Source organism: Amblyraja radiata, chromosome 10 (genome assembly GCF_010909765.2).
Source record: "Amblyraja radiata isolate CabotCenter1 chromosome 10, sAmbRad1.1.pri, whole genome shotgun sequence".
NCBI lineage: Eukaryota > Metazoa > Chordata > Chondrichthyes > Rajiformes > Rajidae > Amblyraja > Amblyraja radiata.
Window position 1 is genome coordinate 57,661,020 of NC_045965.1, and position 14,643 is coordinate 57,675,662.

The window sequence follows — 14,643 nt, forward strand, 5'->3', positions numbered from 1 at the left end:
TATTACTCAATAATCACATATTGAAAAGACAACTGATGCAGCTCGGTAAACACAGCATCATCTTGCAATTTTGGGGTGGGGTGGTGTAACACAGCGGGATAGGCAGCATTTCTCGAGAGCATGGATAGGTAAAGTTTTGAGTCTTTAGACTTTTAGACGCTAGAGATAGAGTGGAAACAGGCCCTTCGGCCCACCGAGTCTGTACTGACCAGCAATCCCCATACACTAACACCAACCTGCACACTAGGGACGATTTATAATTTTACCAAGGCCAATTAACCTAAACTTGTATGTCTTTGGAATGTGGGAGGAAACTGGAGCTCCTGGAGAAAACCCACTTGGTCACAGGGATATCGTATAAACTCCGTACAGACAACATCTGTGGTCAGGATCAAACCCGGTTCTCCGTCGCTGTGAGGCAGCAACTCTACCACTGTGTCAGGGTCCTTCTTCAGACCGATTGGAGAGGGGTGGGACGAAAGCTCGAAGAGAGGAGGAACGAAAGCTCGAAGAGAGGAGGGACGGGACAAAGCCTGGCAGATAATAGGTGGAGGAAGGAACTGCAGATGCTTGTTTAAACTGAAGACACAAAAAGGCGGAGTAATTAATGGGTAAGGCAGCATCTCTGGAGAAAAGGAATAGGTGACGTTTTCGGTCACGACCCTTCTTCACCCTGAAAGTCAGGGGAAAGGTAGTTTGCAAGTGAAGCCAGAGGAAGAAATGAAGGAGGGAGGGAAGGAGGGAGGGAAGGAAAGAGGGGAGGGAGGTTAATTCAGCACTTTGCGTCCTTTACCATCTTGCAATCGCTTTTTTGGGGGAGATTTTGAGCTGAGGGGAATGGGCCCCTGGATAACCACGTGACCGAGGATAGGCCGCCGTGCAGCGCGGAGAGGCGCGAGCGCGACCCGAAGTACGTACGCAAGCGGACGGGCGCGCGACCGGTGGGGGTAGCGGGTGCGGGTGGTTGCTCGGCTGCGATGGGAAGGTAAGGGGAGGCGCGAGGCTCGAGGGCGGGGGAGGGGGAGGGAAACGGTCCGTTACGGCCAACGGTCGGCGGCCCGCGTGCGGCTCCTCGTGCGTTTGATTTGTGCGGCGCGCGGGGCCGTCTCCTCCCGTCAACTGTGGGTTAAAACGGCGTCTCCGCACTCAGATGTAAAACACAGCCCCATTGACACCTGCATTTAATGCACTGTTTGTAGAGTACTACTCTTCCCGACCTCCAGTCTCCTTCTTCCCTGACACTCGGTCTGAAGAAGGGGTCTCGGCCCGAATCTTTCTCACCAGAGACGCTGTCTGGCCCGCTGTGTTTCTCCAGCATTTTGCGTCTATCCTCGGTGTAAACCAGTTCTTTCCGACACATTTTATCTGCTCCACTTCGAAATCTCCTCGAGAAGGTATGTCTATTTTGAAGAACTTCTCTCTTCCAGAGTTCTGCAACACCCTCTCTCGCTGCTCCCCCTCTGATTCCTCCAGCTCTACGACCACCTTACAATGAACCATTCTACATTTCCTTGAGCACCGCCTGCTTTGATCTGTCGTTTTCCCCTGACTCTCAGTCTGAAGAAGGGACACGACCCATACCTTCTCTCCAGAGATGCTGCCTGTACTGCTGAGTTACTCAATCATTTCGTGTCTATTCCGTTTAAACGAGAAAAACTGCAGTTCCTTCCCACCTAAACCTTATTCCCTACCCAATAGGTGATGGTAAACCACACCATCCAATGCTCAGGAAATAAACGGGGCAAATTATTTTCTACACAATCGAAGATATATCACTAAGATAGGACTGCATATAGTTGAAATCTGAAATAAAACCAAAAATTGCCAGAACCTCGCAGTTGGTCAGGCAGTATCTATGAAAAGAGAAGCAGTTTTATGGAGATACAAGGAACTGGTGCTGCAATTGAATTTGAAAGATATAGCATGGCCCTTAGGCACACTGAATTCATGCCCACCATCCATCACCTGTTCTTGCTAGTTTTATGTTATACCACTTTCAAATCCATACCCTACATTAGGGGCAATTTACAGAAGCCAATTAACTTACAAACCAGCACGTCTTTGGGATGTCGGAGGAAACCCATGTAGTCAGACGCACAATGTGCAAAGTCCCTACAGACTAGCCAAGGTCAGAATTGAACCTGGGTCTCTGTCACTGTGAGGCAGCAGCTCCACCAGCTGTGCCACTGTGCTGCATGACTGCGCTGCCGTGCCTCATAATCCTGAATCTTGAGCAAAAAACTAGATTGTCCTGCTCAAAACATTATGATATAACTTCGATGGTTGGTGTGGTTTCCATGTTGTATCTCTAAACTAACTAAAACAAAGTGTTGGATGAACTCAGCAGGTAGGCAGCATCTGTGGAGGGAAATGGACAGTCAACGTTTCGGGTCAGGACCTTTCTTCAGACTTCATCAGTCTGAAGAATGATCCCAAACCAAATCATCATCTGTCCATTTCCCTCTACTAATGCTGCCTGACCTGATGAATTCCTACAGCACACTATTAAGCAATTAATGTTTTATGTTTGGAATCCTTAATTGACAGGGTATTCATTTAAGATATTTAAAATAAGGTTCTTCAGATAACCGCATCATCTCAGTCTGAAGAAAGGTCTCAACCTGAAACGTCACCGATTCTTTTTCTCCAGAGATGCTGCCTGACCTGAGTCACTCCAGCATTTTGTGTCTATCATCTCAGCCAATATCAGTCTAATGTGGAAAGTTAATTTGTCATTTGAGCCATTGTGGGAATAATTCTTAAAATATTCAGACATGCATGTAAATGAGAAGTTAAACTCCTGAAATTTCAGAATTACATTCGTTTCCCAAGCATTGAAAGACATGGGATGACTTTTGAAATATGATTTGAAATCAAAAGCTGATGTAAACATCAACAGTTTTTTGTACAGCTGTTTACAATAAGAATTTGCAGCTGTATTTTATATTTCAATGCAAAATATGGTAGTTTTAACCCATAATTGAAATAAGGACACTGGTAACAGTCAATCCTGGGGAAAAATGGTTTCTGTTGAAAGGCAGGTTATTTCATTTATGTCTTGACGGTCTGCATTTCTCAGAATGAATGGTAAATATCTTTCAAACTAGATTGCCCTGTTCAAAACATTACGATATAAATTCAAATTTTTAATATACATTTCAGTAACTTTTGCCCATTTATTTGCATGCCTGAAACTTTTAAGAATAATAATTTCTGCAATGGCTCGATTGATAATTTCTCACAGAGATTGAGCCACAAGGTGCAGAAAATACTTGATTTTAAACATGGTAAGTTCATTCGCTACAACTGCCATAGTGATATGGGCTCCCCAATTTCCCAAGATTTTTCAGCTGGTTAACAGTCATGGAATCATAGAGTGATACAGTGTCAAAACAGGCCCAACTTGCCCACACCGGCCAACATGTCCCAGCTACACTAGTCCCACCTGCCTGCGTTTGGTCCATATCCCTCCAAACTTGTCCTATCCATGTACCTGTCTAAGTGTTTCATAAACGTTGGGATAGTCCCAGCCTCAACTGCCTCCTCTGGCAGCTTGTTCATATACCCACCACCCTTTGTGTGAAAACGTTATCCCTCTGATTCCTATTAAATCTTTTCACCTTGACCTAGGTCCTCTGGTCCTTGATTCCCCCACTCTGAGCAAGAGATTTTGTGCATCTACCCGATTTATTCCTCTCATGATTTTGTCTTGAATATTCTGGTTGCCAAGTCGATGTTTACATCAGCTTTTAATTTGAAATCATAAATGTGGATAACTGCATAACCGTAGCCAATATCAATAAATTTGCATAGCATGGAATATCGAAACTAAACCGTTCTTGATTTGTAGTCTGTGTAATGGTAGTGGGATATAATTAACTACTGTGCCATCAGGAAGATGGTTTAACACAGATGATAAATGTATGTTTCATTTTTGGATAAACGCTCTTTCTGCTTGCTATCAATATACTGAATGAATGTAACAAGCACTATTGGGCCTGAATGTGATAGAAACTGGTACCAAGCAGTTCATGATGTATATGGCTGTGAGATGTAATATTAGGAATTCAATCTGAGACCATTCTAGTTAACCTCTGTGTTATCTAGAATGGTGTCAGATTCAATTCCCATTATAGTAATGTGACCTAAATCAGTTAACACCAACAAATACCACCTTTGCAGAGACAACTGACCTTCATAATTTGGCAGGGCACACTTCAACCGCGGTTGAAAAGTTCAGCAATGTCTAAACACTTTTTTTTTTGTGTGTTCCAGTTGTATGTGTGGGTAGAAAGCAATCAAAATGGCTTTGGAAGAACTGCAAGGGGTAATCAAGAGATGTGTAAGTCTGGTAATTTAATTATCCTTTCAGTATGTAGTTTATCCATACATGAACCGGTATACATCAAAGCTCCAATAATTCTTTATCCAGAAATCCTGATGGTTCTGCATATGGTTAACGGAGGGTGTTTCCTGCACTCCCCTGAAACTCAAAGTTCTCCTGGTTCCGAGTACAGGAATTCATCTGGTTCACTGGCAAAATTAATAAAATACTGTGAAACATCTAAAAAATTGAATCAACAATATATTGGAATAACATCAAATAGCCCGAAAAATCCACCATTCCTACACTGTCAAAGTCCTAATTATGCTGGATCATTAAAGTTTCACTGCAAGTTGGAAATATTCATCAACAGTTTTTCCCTTTGGTAATGTTTTCACATTAGAAGTATAGACATCTTGGTTGGCATGGATCTGATGGGCCTAAGGGCCTTATTCATGCATATAATTCTATAACCTCAGTTGGTTGTGCTCCAGATCCATTAAGAGCATTATTATTTAACTGATTAATGCAGTAATTCAGAGACTTAACTAAAGAGAGAGGTGTTTATTAAATGTGTCAACTGATTTACTACATATTTGCTTGAGAAATGGATGTCAGCTTGTCCTCATTTTCTTTCATTTTGAAAAATAATAAATTATAGTTAATATTTAGAAATGTCACAGGGTGTCTAATCAATTCACTAAAGTGATATAATTTAAATACTGTATCCTGCACGGAAATATGTGGAGTAAATCTTATTAGTTTGAATTCTGTTATCCAATAACCATGGTTTAAAAAGTCCTGATCAGACCACACCAGAAATATGGTATGCATTTTTAGATACCACATCCTATGAAGGATGTATTGGAAGGAATATAATTTGAATGTACAAAAATAATACCTGGATATCAAAACGTTTAAATTAAGAGGCTTAATTACATTAAGTGATGTTGATTTATACTATGTTTTGTATTTCCTCATGGCATAGGAGGTGGTCATTTGGCTTATCCAGTTCATGCACTTCAGCAAAGAGAGCAATCCCAGTCTCTTTAATTTCCCTATAACCCATTCTCCCCACATTCATATTAATTCTCCCCAGATCTTATCACTCCATGCACTAGGGACCTACTACCTGCACCTCATTGGACATGAAGGTCACGGGGATTACATGGAATAAACCTTGTAGGCTGTGGGCTGAGGAGCTTTTTAGTTCAAGTTCGTGACCCAACTCACGGAACTACCTGAATTTTTAACATATTGTGTAAAAATATTATATAAATCGTACCTGAAACTCGTCAAGACCAAATCCTGCAAAAAAAAATTAATATGAGAAAAACTTCCAATTTTCTGAGTAGTAATTGTCCAATCAATGCACGTTTGACATTGAGGTCGGACGCAAATTGACCAATCCTGCGCTTTGTTTTATGGTCGCTAGGCAGCGAGGACCCTGGGGGATCATGGCTGCCTCCTCATTACATCAAAACAGCAACAAGGTTTCTAAGAAATAAACGTAATGCTAACCTTGTTGATAATTTTGTTTTTCAATTGATTTACTTTATAAAGTTATGATGTGAACTGTTAAATAAAAATGATAAATAACAAATGTAGGGTTAGGGTCAGGGGGTCAGTCGGTCGGTCAGTCTGTCGGTCGGGCTTGTCGGAAGGCCGACGGATGCTGTGGAGGATCGGTCGGGCTGCCGGTGGATGGTGAGAGTGGCCGGGCCGCCGGTGGGTCGTGAGAGTGGTCGGCCAGGCTGGGCCGCCGGTGGATGGTGAGAGTGGCTGGGCCGCTGGTGGATGGTGAGAGTGGCCAGGCAGCCAGTGGGTCGTGAGAGTGGTCGGCCAGGCCGGGCCGCCAGTCGATGGTTAGAGCGGCCGGGCCGCCGGTGGATGGTGAGAGTGGCTGGGCGGCCGGTGGGTTGTGAGAGTGGCTGGGTCGCCAATGGGTCGTGAGAGTGGCCGGGCCACCGGTGGATGGTGAGAGTGGCCGAGCGCCGGTGGGTTGTGAGAGTGGCCAGGTCGGGCTGTCGGTAGGCCAATGTTGCAGCGAGGGAGCGGGAGGTCTGATGGAGCCAGCGCTATGGTGGTGCTGAAGGCGGCTTGGGCGGCCTGCAGAGCAGGGCTGCTCCCCACCATCATCACCATGATGATCCAGAAGGGCATGCTGGCCGAGGTGGATGCACTGCGGGGCCACACTTACGGAGCCCGCAGCCGGTCCCAAAGCGGCTCCAGCTCCAGCCGTGGGCAGTTTTGGAAGGGGGGTGAGTTAGGGTTAGGCATTTTCCTGTCAGTGGAAGATGCCTTAGCAATCCCCCAGCCTGGCACTGCCCCAGTCCCACTATGGCCATGACCCCCCACTCTGCACACTGGCAGTCAGTGGGGCTCAGTAAACGGTGGAACGCACAGGAACTGCCCTCACCCATTAATTAGTCTGGTTCAGGAGCCGGACCTCTGCGGCAGTCTCATTCAAAAAACACACTCACAATTATATTCATAATATTATTTTTATATAATATAATTATACATAATTATATATGATTACAGACATATTCACAAGTCATATATATATGGTTTAAATAGACTGCAACATGGAAATAGGCTCCCCATGATGTAATATGGGCATTGGACACTAGATGGCGTTTACTTTTTCGATCTCATTTTCTAATTAGTTTAATTCATTAATATGCAACTTTTGGCACTGATGAGTTATGATTTCCTTCTCAATTATATTTTATCTAAATCTGAAAAATTTAATGTAGTTCCGAGACATGGGTCACAAAAGTTGATTTCTAGACACATTTTTGATGCTCGGCCTGCAGCCTATTGTGAACACACATTGTGCAAAATGCACACAGACTGATGTCAGGATTGAACCTGTCCTTGGTGCTGTGAGTTATTGTATCTTCGAGACTGGCACGAAAGGCCTATTTTAAAAGTAAAAGCAAAAGTTTTCCAGGAGTTAGACTGAAAACACTTTTATGCACAAAGAGGAAGTAACTTTGAACACTTCTGCAAACTTAAATCAATACTGGGTCATGGTATGATGTGATACTTTATTTGTCACATGTACCGAGGTACAGTGAAATTCATTTTTGTATACAGTTCAGTACAAGTATCACTATACATAAGCACTTAGGTACATATTAGATTAGCATCTCAGATACTGTACATGTGTATAATAGTAGTACACTGAGACAGTATAAAGAGTGGCTAGTTTGTCGTCATTTTCAAGTTCCAGTTGTTGTAAGTGCAGGGATCTTGATCTGACCATGAAGGTCTGTTGTCTTGGCCAAGCTGGCGGTGTTGCAGTGTCCGCACCGGTGTAGGCTGCATCCGGTCCACGTGCTCGTCCTCTTGGAGCGGCACCCGGTTCCAGCCAAGCCCCGGGTTGCTGCAGGGCCTCCTGCGGCCCACTCCATCATCGAGGTCATGTACTCCCTCCCATAGACTATCTACTTACCCGCCCTCCAGGTGGGTTCACGTGGGTCCTCGATCCACGGCGGGCGAGCCGGGCCTTTGGGTGAGTTCCGATCCATGGAGTGGGTCCACCATCCACGATAGGCAAGTCTCCGGAGTATGGGATGGGCCTACCGTGCGGGTTCTTGTCAGCGACGCGGGTCCACCGTCTGCGGTGGGCGAGTCGGGCCTACCGTGGTGAGTGGGTCATCCGTCTGCGGCGGGTGAGTCTCCGGTTTCCGGCAGGTGAGCTGGGCCTCCTGTGCGGGCCCTCGGTCTACGGGCCACGGCTACCAGGGATACTAGGGATAATCTGTCAATGATAGATCTTTGTTAACTGAAGGTATTAAATGATATCGGATAAGAGTATGTATGGAGTTTAGGTTAGTGTTTTTCAACTGAATTGTCCAAAAGAAACCAGAGGCTAAATATCCAGCTCCAATCTCGTGTCCCTTAATTTGTGCTGCCATAGAAAATTTAGATAATGCCACATGCATATGTTTTACTTGAGATGGCATTGGTTAAAATTATTTGAAATGATTTCACACTTGACATGAGTGTTACTTTTTTTAGCAAGGTTTACCCGAAACAGAGTTTAAAGATGAAGATCACAGCATATTTCAATCAGCAGCCCGGCAGTGCCTGGAAGATGGGCATGCAGCTGAACTTTTGAAAATTCTACAGGATAAACAAAATAAGGTACTATTTCAATTTGAATGGTTTTATATTAATAATCTTATTTTCCATTAAATATAACATGGACATGTATCTTACTTTGAAACATTTACTTTGGAAATTAATATTTCTAAATCAGCTATATTTCATGTAGTAAAAGTAATCACAGTCCAAAAGATCTGGTTATTTGACTTCCAACATCTATAGTTTAAACATTTTTTTCAAAATTAGGAACACCCATGGTGATTATCATTTCCATTAAAGACAATTTGGTTCAACAATTTGGTTTAAGCTAATTAAATATATTTCTGTGATCTTTGATCTATAATCTTTTAATGAGGAATAATAAAGAAATAGTGACTTTCACAACTTATAGGAACTAATACCATAATTAAAGTCGCTAGCAGTGGCCCCTGATGCGAAGAACAAATTTAGTCTTTGTGTTTTATTTTTAAATAACTGTCCAATGTTGCCAGAGTAACTTAAGCAGTTAGTTAAAACACTCATGCACTTCTTATTGTACCATTGCAATTTTTTTGGTTGCAAATACGGAATGACAGTTTCCATTCTCCCCAGATAAATGGGAAAAAATATGGAACAAACCAAAAATATAATTTGAAATATTGTCACTATGTTCACTTATGCAATTTATGCTGTGAAAACAACAAATACATTGTTTGCATTCATTTGATTTCTATTTTGTGAAGCTGGCGACAAGACTTAGTTTCCTTTCTACAAAATTGCATGTCATGGCTTCATAATGGTAGTAATAGCACAGTCTAGATTATATGCTGAAAGTATCAGATTGGTCTCAAACCCACAATCTGGAATTGAGAATAAAGCCAACAATTCTTCCTTTAACACTTTGGCTAGAGTTGGGGAGGGGTGGGTTGGGGGGGGGGGGGGTAATTCACCTAACGTAGAACAAAATTGATGTAACATCTGTATAGTTTGAACCCATTTAATTTACCATCATAATTTACATTTAATATCTTATAGGACTTTGTTATCTGCATGGGTTGGAATCTCATTGGGCCTGTTGTCAATTGTATTTTGAGAGATGATCAACAGATTGAGAACAGCGAAATCTGCTCAAAAATACTAGATCGTGTTATAGAGGTAAGAGAGCACTTGCAGAGGAAGCTCCATTAATCGTAGTGTAAGTTTTTTGCATTTATCAGGCATGATATACTTCCGATTTAAATCGGAATTCCGATTTTTATTGTTTTGCCGTCCTATCAGCCGCTGTCGCCAAGGGCGTCGAGTCCAATCACATAATGCTCTCCGCACCAGTCACTTGGCGGCTAATCAACTGCTGTCTCTGAGAGGGTTACGTCCAATTACCGACCAGCTTCCCTTAGAATCCGCTTCGGCCTATATTTCTCCAATCAGCCGCTGTCTCCAAGGGCGTTGCGTCCAATCACATAATGCGCCGATCACTCGGCGGCCAATCAGACGCAGTCTCCGAGGGGAGTTACGGCCAATCACCGACCAATTTCCATTACTGAAGCAGAAGATGGCTGCAGAAGCCGAGAGAAAGGAACAAGTTAGCAGCTCAACAGGCAAGAAAGAAGCACAGGGAAGCCATGTTGAGCAAGTTTATAAAAAGCAAGTGTCAGGCAGAGAAAGTCAAACTGGAGTTTAGGTAATGTTAAAGAAGGAACTGCAGATGCTGGAAAATCGAAGGTAGACAAAAATGCTGGAGAAACTCAGCGGGTGATGCATCATCTATGGAGCGAAGGAAATAGGCAACGTTTCGGGTCTGAGGAAGGGTTTCGACCTGAAACGTTGCCTATATCCTTCGCTCCATAGATGCTGCCTCACCCGCTGAGTTTCTCCAGCATTTTTGTCTACTTTAGGTAATGTTACTTATGTCATTGGTTTATCAATCACTTTTTTCTGTGCTGTTTGCACACAGTGCTAGGCAAAGAGACATTTCAGGTGACATTTTTTGTAAAGATTTGTTTAGCTGTATGAAGTCATTTATTTCATTAAATATTTATCTTTTGGGGGTTATTTTACTGGTTATGTGTTAGAAAAAGCTTATGTTATGTAAACTACCAGCAGAAAGCTTAGGAATCACTTTCAATTAATTGAAAATGCAGGTGCTTATAGGACCCCCTGAACCCCCCACCGGGGTGCTGCCCCTGGACCCTGCCGGGGGCCTAGCCGGCCTCCTGGATCCCCGGCCAATGCTTCCTACATTTTTTCTGGAGGTGAATATCATGCCTGATTTATTGCAGATTTTAAGAAGAGAGAAGAATCTTGCCTTGATCAACACTGAAACTATAAATCTACTCTATTTGGCTTTGGGAACTTGGTGTGCATACATTTGTGTTTTTCTGACATTAACAGTTTTGGCACTTGAGAAAGTACAGAGTTTCTTGTGAAGCACTTTTGGATGACTTGCAATTTTTAAGTGGCCATGTACAAATTGAAGTCGTTTCTTTAATAAACTGTATTTTTTCCATACATTTATAAATGCATTGTTACATCTTATGCACATTTCTCTCATGTGGGTGAGATTTGGGCTCTGATGTTCTACCCAAATTAAATACCAAGATAATTCTTGACAGGGAGCTTCGTAAAGTGAAAACTTCAATAAGGTGCCAAGTAATGACACGATAATGATCTATCAAGGATTTTATGATGAGTAAATATAGCTTTTTTAAAAAACCTGAAAATATAATATCATTTTAGTGAAATTAACCTTACAAAATTATATAAATTTGCTTCTCAAAGATATGTTCCTTTCCTGCAGATAAGTAACCCAAAGGAACTTCTATTGGGTTTACTTGAACAGATTGAGGATGTTTTTGGAAAGAATATATCTAAAGTTATCTTACTTCTCCTGCAGCCACTTCAGGCAGGTAATTCGAAAATGCACATGAAAGCTTAGTATATTGAAAGTAAAAAACTTCATAGTTAATAGTTTCATCAATGTACTTTAAGACCTATCTGTTTATATTACTTGCGTTATCTTTGGTCAGCATTACAAGGCTGTGTATTTGCTCTAATCCTGTTGAACCGGTGTACGTCCTGTACCATACCCTGCGTGATCTTGAAAGATGAGTTCCATTACTAACTGCTGCTTCTGGGTTTATTAATGTAGCAGTCCATATGTTAACTCTTAAAGTTCCTGACTACCTCGTAGCATTACCACGATGAATGCTGACAGTTTTATTATAGTCTTAAAATCTGGATCATTAAATCACAACTTGACTAGTTCCAATTTATTTAAATGTTCTTCAATCGCAAGATTTTACTGTAGATAAAATATTATTTTTCTTTTCCTTCTGTAAAATTGCATCTCCAGTTAAGAAGTTGTTCCAGTTGTATGGGGGTCTTAACTTGAATCATTTCATGAATCTAACAACAAATATATTTTTCCCAGTGCTACTAAAAATGAAACATAAAAAGACATATTCTGTGGGATTGTCTCTTGCAACCATTCAAAGGCAACTCTCTAAACTGCCTGTACCTATTAATGATGAACAACGCATACAGGATGAACATGAACTTTGCAAGTGTTGTACTGCTGTTAGCTCTTTTGTTAAACCATTTGTGGATGAAGTGACTCAAACAACAAATTCCAAGAGAAATCCTTCCAATAATGAGCTAAAGGAGGAGCTACTAAAATTGTAGGTACTTAATTTTCAATATAATAATCTACATGCTTCAACTAAGCTTTAGTCGGGTAAATAAATGTGTGTAGCCTAACTGGTATTTTGTGATTAATATAGCTTTATGAAAATATTGGAATACCCATTACTGACTGCACAATTACAGCCATTAACCAAAGGGATTGAAGACAACTCATTACGAGCTTTTGCTGCTGAAATTGTAGTAAGTTTAAAGCCCACTCTGTTTTATGCACAAAGTCATTCCTCACGCAGTTCCTTTACGTTTGCAATGGAATTAACTTAATTCGGTCATTTAGATGTTTAGTTCACATCAGTATCACTTCATTAAATAATATTTTTATCATGATCATTATTTTTATTTATTGCATAACTGAAAAAAAAATCTTGATTCCACTAATCATAAGTGCAAATGTAAATCTTAATATGGAGTTCTGTGCATTTTGCATTCAGTTGGTTTATTGTGCGTGGCTTATAGTAACATTTTCGTGGGAATTTTGAGTTGGCTCGTATGCTCCATGCAACAAGTGTGCAGTGCTGAGAGGTTTGGAATACTGATCACCGGTGATATAATCAGATTGACTATCATTTTGGAGTTGAAAGTGGTTATGATTGGATGAATTCTACTTCCAGAGGGCAGGAATCAAGAAACGAGTAGGTTTGTACAAAAAGTGGAAGAAAACATTAGTACATTTTTTGGTGAAAGAAGGACAAGGAAAGCATAAGTAAATCTTTGCAGAGCAAGATATAACAATTTATGAAGATGTGCCAAAATTACTATATAATGTGCATAATTCATCTTTGACAGCATAATTATGTAGAGTCAGTTCCAGAATTATTTCACTTATAATAAATATTTGAATGTGCATTCATATTTGTATTAATAAATGTAATAAAGAATTATACTTAGACTCAAACGAGTGTCGTCATCTCTTGTAGGTTTACTTGGTGGCAATTGGTGAATCGCTTCCTGTGTTGATGGTTCATCCATTGTTACAGTCCAGAAAGAAAGTGCAAGAGATCGACGCTCTGCAAGAAGATATAAAATACCCGACAAATTCATTGGCAGGCCTGGCATATCTTTTATTTGTTCAGCATATTGGTATTGCTCAATTTCCAGCTGTATACAGGTATGTGAAGATGAGAGTCCATTATTTAGGACGATATTCTTGAGAATTAATGGGACGTGACTAGAAGTTTAGTGCTTGTTGTCGACAATTTATGAAGATTTTTGAAAACTTATTTTATTGTTGCAGTATTAACATCCTCTCTGGATGTAAGCCCCTGTCCCACAGTATCTTTAGCTTGAAAATTCCCATTCATAAAAACTTTCTTATTCATTTGGTCAACTTGTGTGTTTCTTCTATTATATGAGGCACTGCAGAATGTTGTTACATTAATCGTGTTTCACGATGCAAGATATTTTAAAATGTGATTTTAAATTAGAAAGTTCTTAGTTCATTTTTATTAAGTATCAAAATGATATTCTGCAGTTGCTTTTGGGTACAGAAAAAAGCAGTTACAAGTCGAAATACCCCTCCTGCTTGCTCCTCAAATCGTAGCTGATTTTATGCTTCAAGAGCCCTGTCCTGAACCTCATTTCCTTGTTTTGAAAATGTTGTCACTTTTAAATATATACACAGCAGATAAGCATTCGCAGCTGCCTAGATTTAGGTTTATTATTGCCACGTGTACTGAGGTACAGTGAAAAGCTTTGCAGTGCTTTGTTTTGAAGCATCCTATAAGATGAAAACATTCTCCCAGTCACAGTCTTAAAGTGGTCAAATTGTTATTCCGACACCATGTGAGCCACGGGTCTGCAACCAAAAGAAATGGCTCTCTCAGAATTGTTCATGATTTAGTGAAATAAAAGAAATATTTGAATTAGGAGCAGGAGCAGTTCACTCAGTCCTCAAGCCTGCTGTTGCACTTAATAAAAGTGTCCTACCCAACCTTGTCATGAGAACATTTATCAACCTTTCATACCTTCATCCAAGTCTTTGATATGAATTGTAAAAAGTTGAGGCCCCTGCTTCGAAATTCTTGCAATAGCTTACCAGCAGAGAAAGACCTTGTATGCCTAGTCTCTTTTTCATGTCAGCCAGCCAATCTACTCTCCACACCAATAGGGGATCTCTACACCATGGGCTTTCATTTTCCACAATGACCTTTGATGCAGCATCTCATAATGGATCCCAGAGCTACTAAACCTCAATATCAGCCTCATTCTGTTCAGTCCATCCTCAGAGAACAATCACTTGGAAATTGTAGTTGCCTAAAAAGGCACTTTAACTGTTGCATTGAGGGCTAACATGTTTTGCTCGTGGTGTGTTGTTGGGAGACTCAGTAAATAGCTCATGAGGTCTGAGATGACCTCCACAAACAGCCTTTCATGATGTTAGTGCAAAAGAGGGAAGGAAATCTTGAGAGTCTGATTCAGGATAGTGCACAATCAAAATAACATGTAATTTTACCCCCAAATTTATAAAAATGGCTGTAAAATAGTAGAGAGGAAATTTATACATTTTTTTATTTCTAGGGGGGTGA

General features: G+C 41.0%; 1 protein-coding gene across 2 annotated transcripts in view; it reads left to right on the plus strand.

Moving 5' to 3' along the window:
* Positions 1-851: 851 nt before the first annotated feature.
* glmn (glomulin, FKBP associated protein) overlaps positions 852-14,643 on the plus strand; it is a 28,882-nt gene continuing 15,090 nt past the window's right edge. Inside the window, exons 1-8 of one of the 2 annotated variants that reach the window (XM_033028956.1) lie at positions 852-985; positions 4,276-4,342; positions 8,354-8,479; positions 9,455-9,574; positions 11,217-11,325; positions 11,850-12,096; positions 12,199-12,301; positions 13,036-13,226. In XM_033028956.1, coding sequence (XP_032884847.1) covers positions 4,304-4,342; positions 8,354-8,479; positions 9,455-9,574; positions 11,217-11,325; positions 11,850-12,096; positions 12,199-12,301; positions 13,036-13,226 — 935 coding nt within the window. In that variant the 5' untranslated portion in view covers positions 852-985; positions 4,276-4,303. Of the gene's footprint in view, positions 986-1,012; positions 1,395-4,275; positions 4,343-8,353; positions 8,480-9,454; positions 9,575-11,216; positions 11,326-11,849; positions 12,097-12,198; positions 12,302-13,035; positions 13,227-14,643 lie in introns of those variants that run through there. The other variant, XM_033028957.1, reaches the window with a different exon arrangement.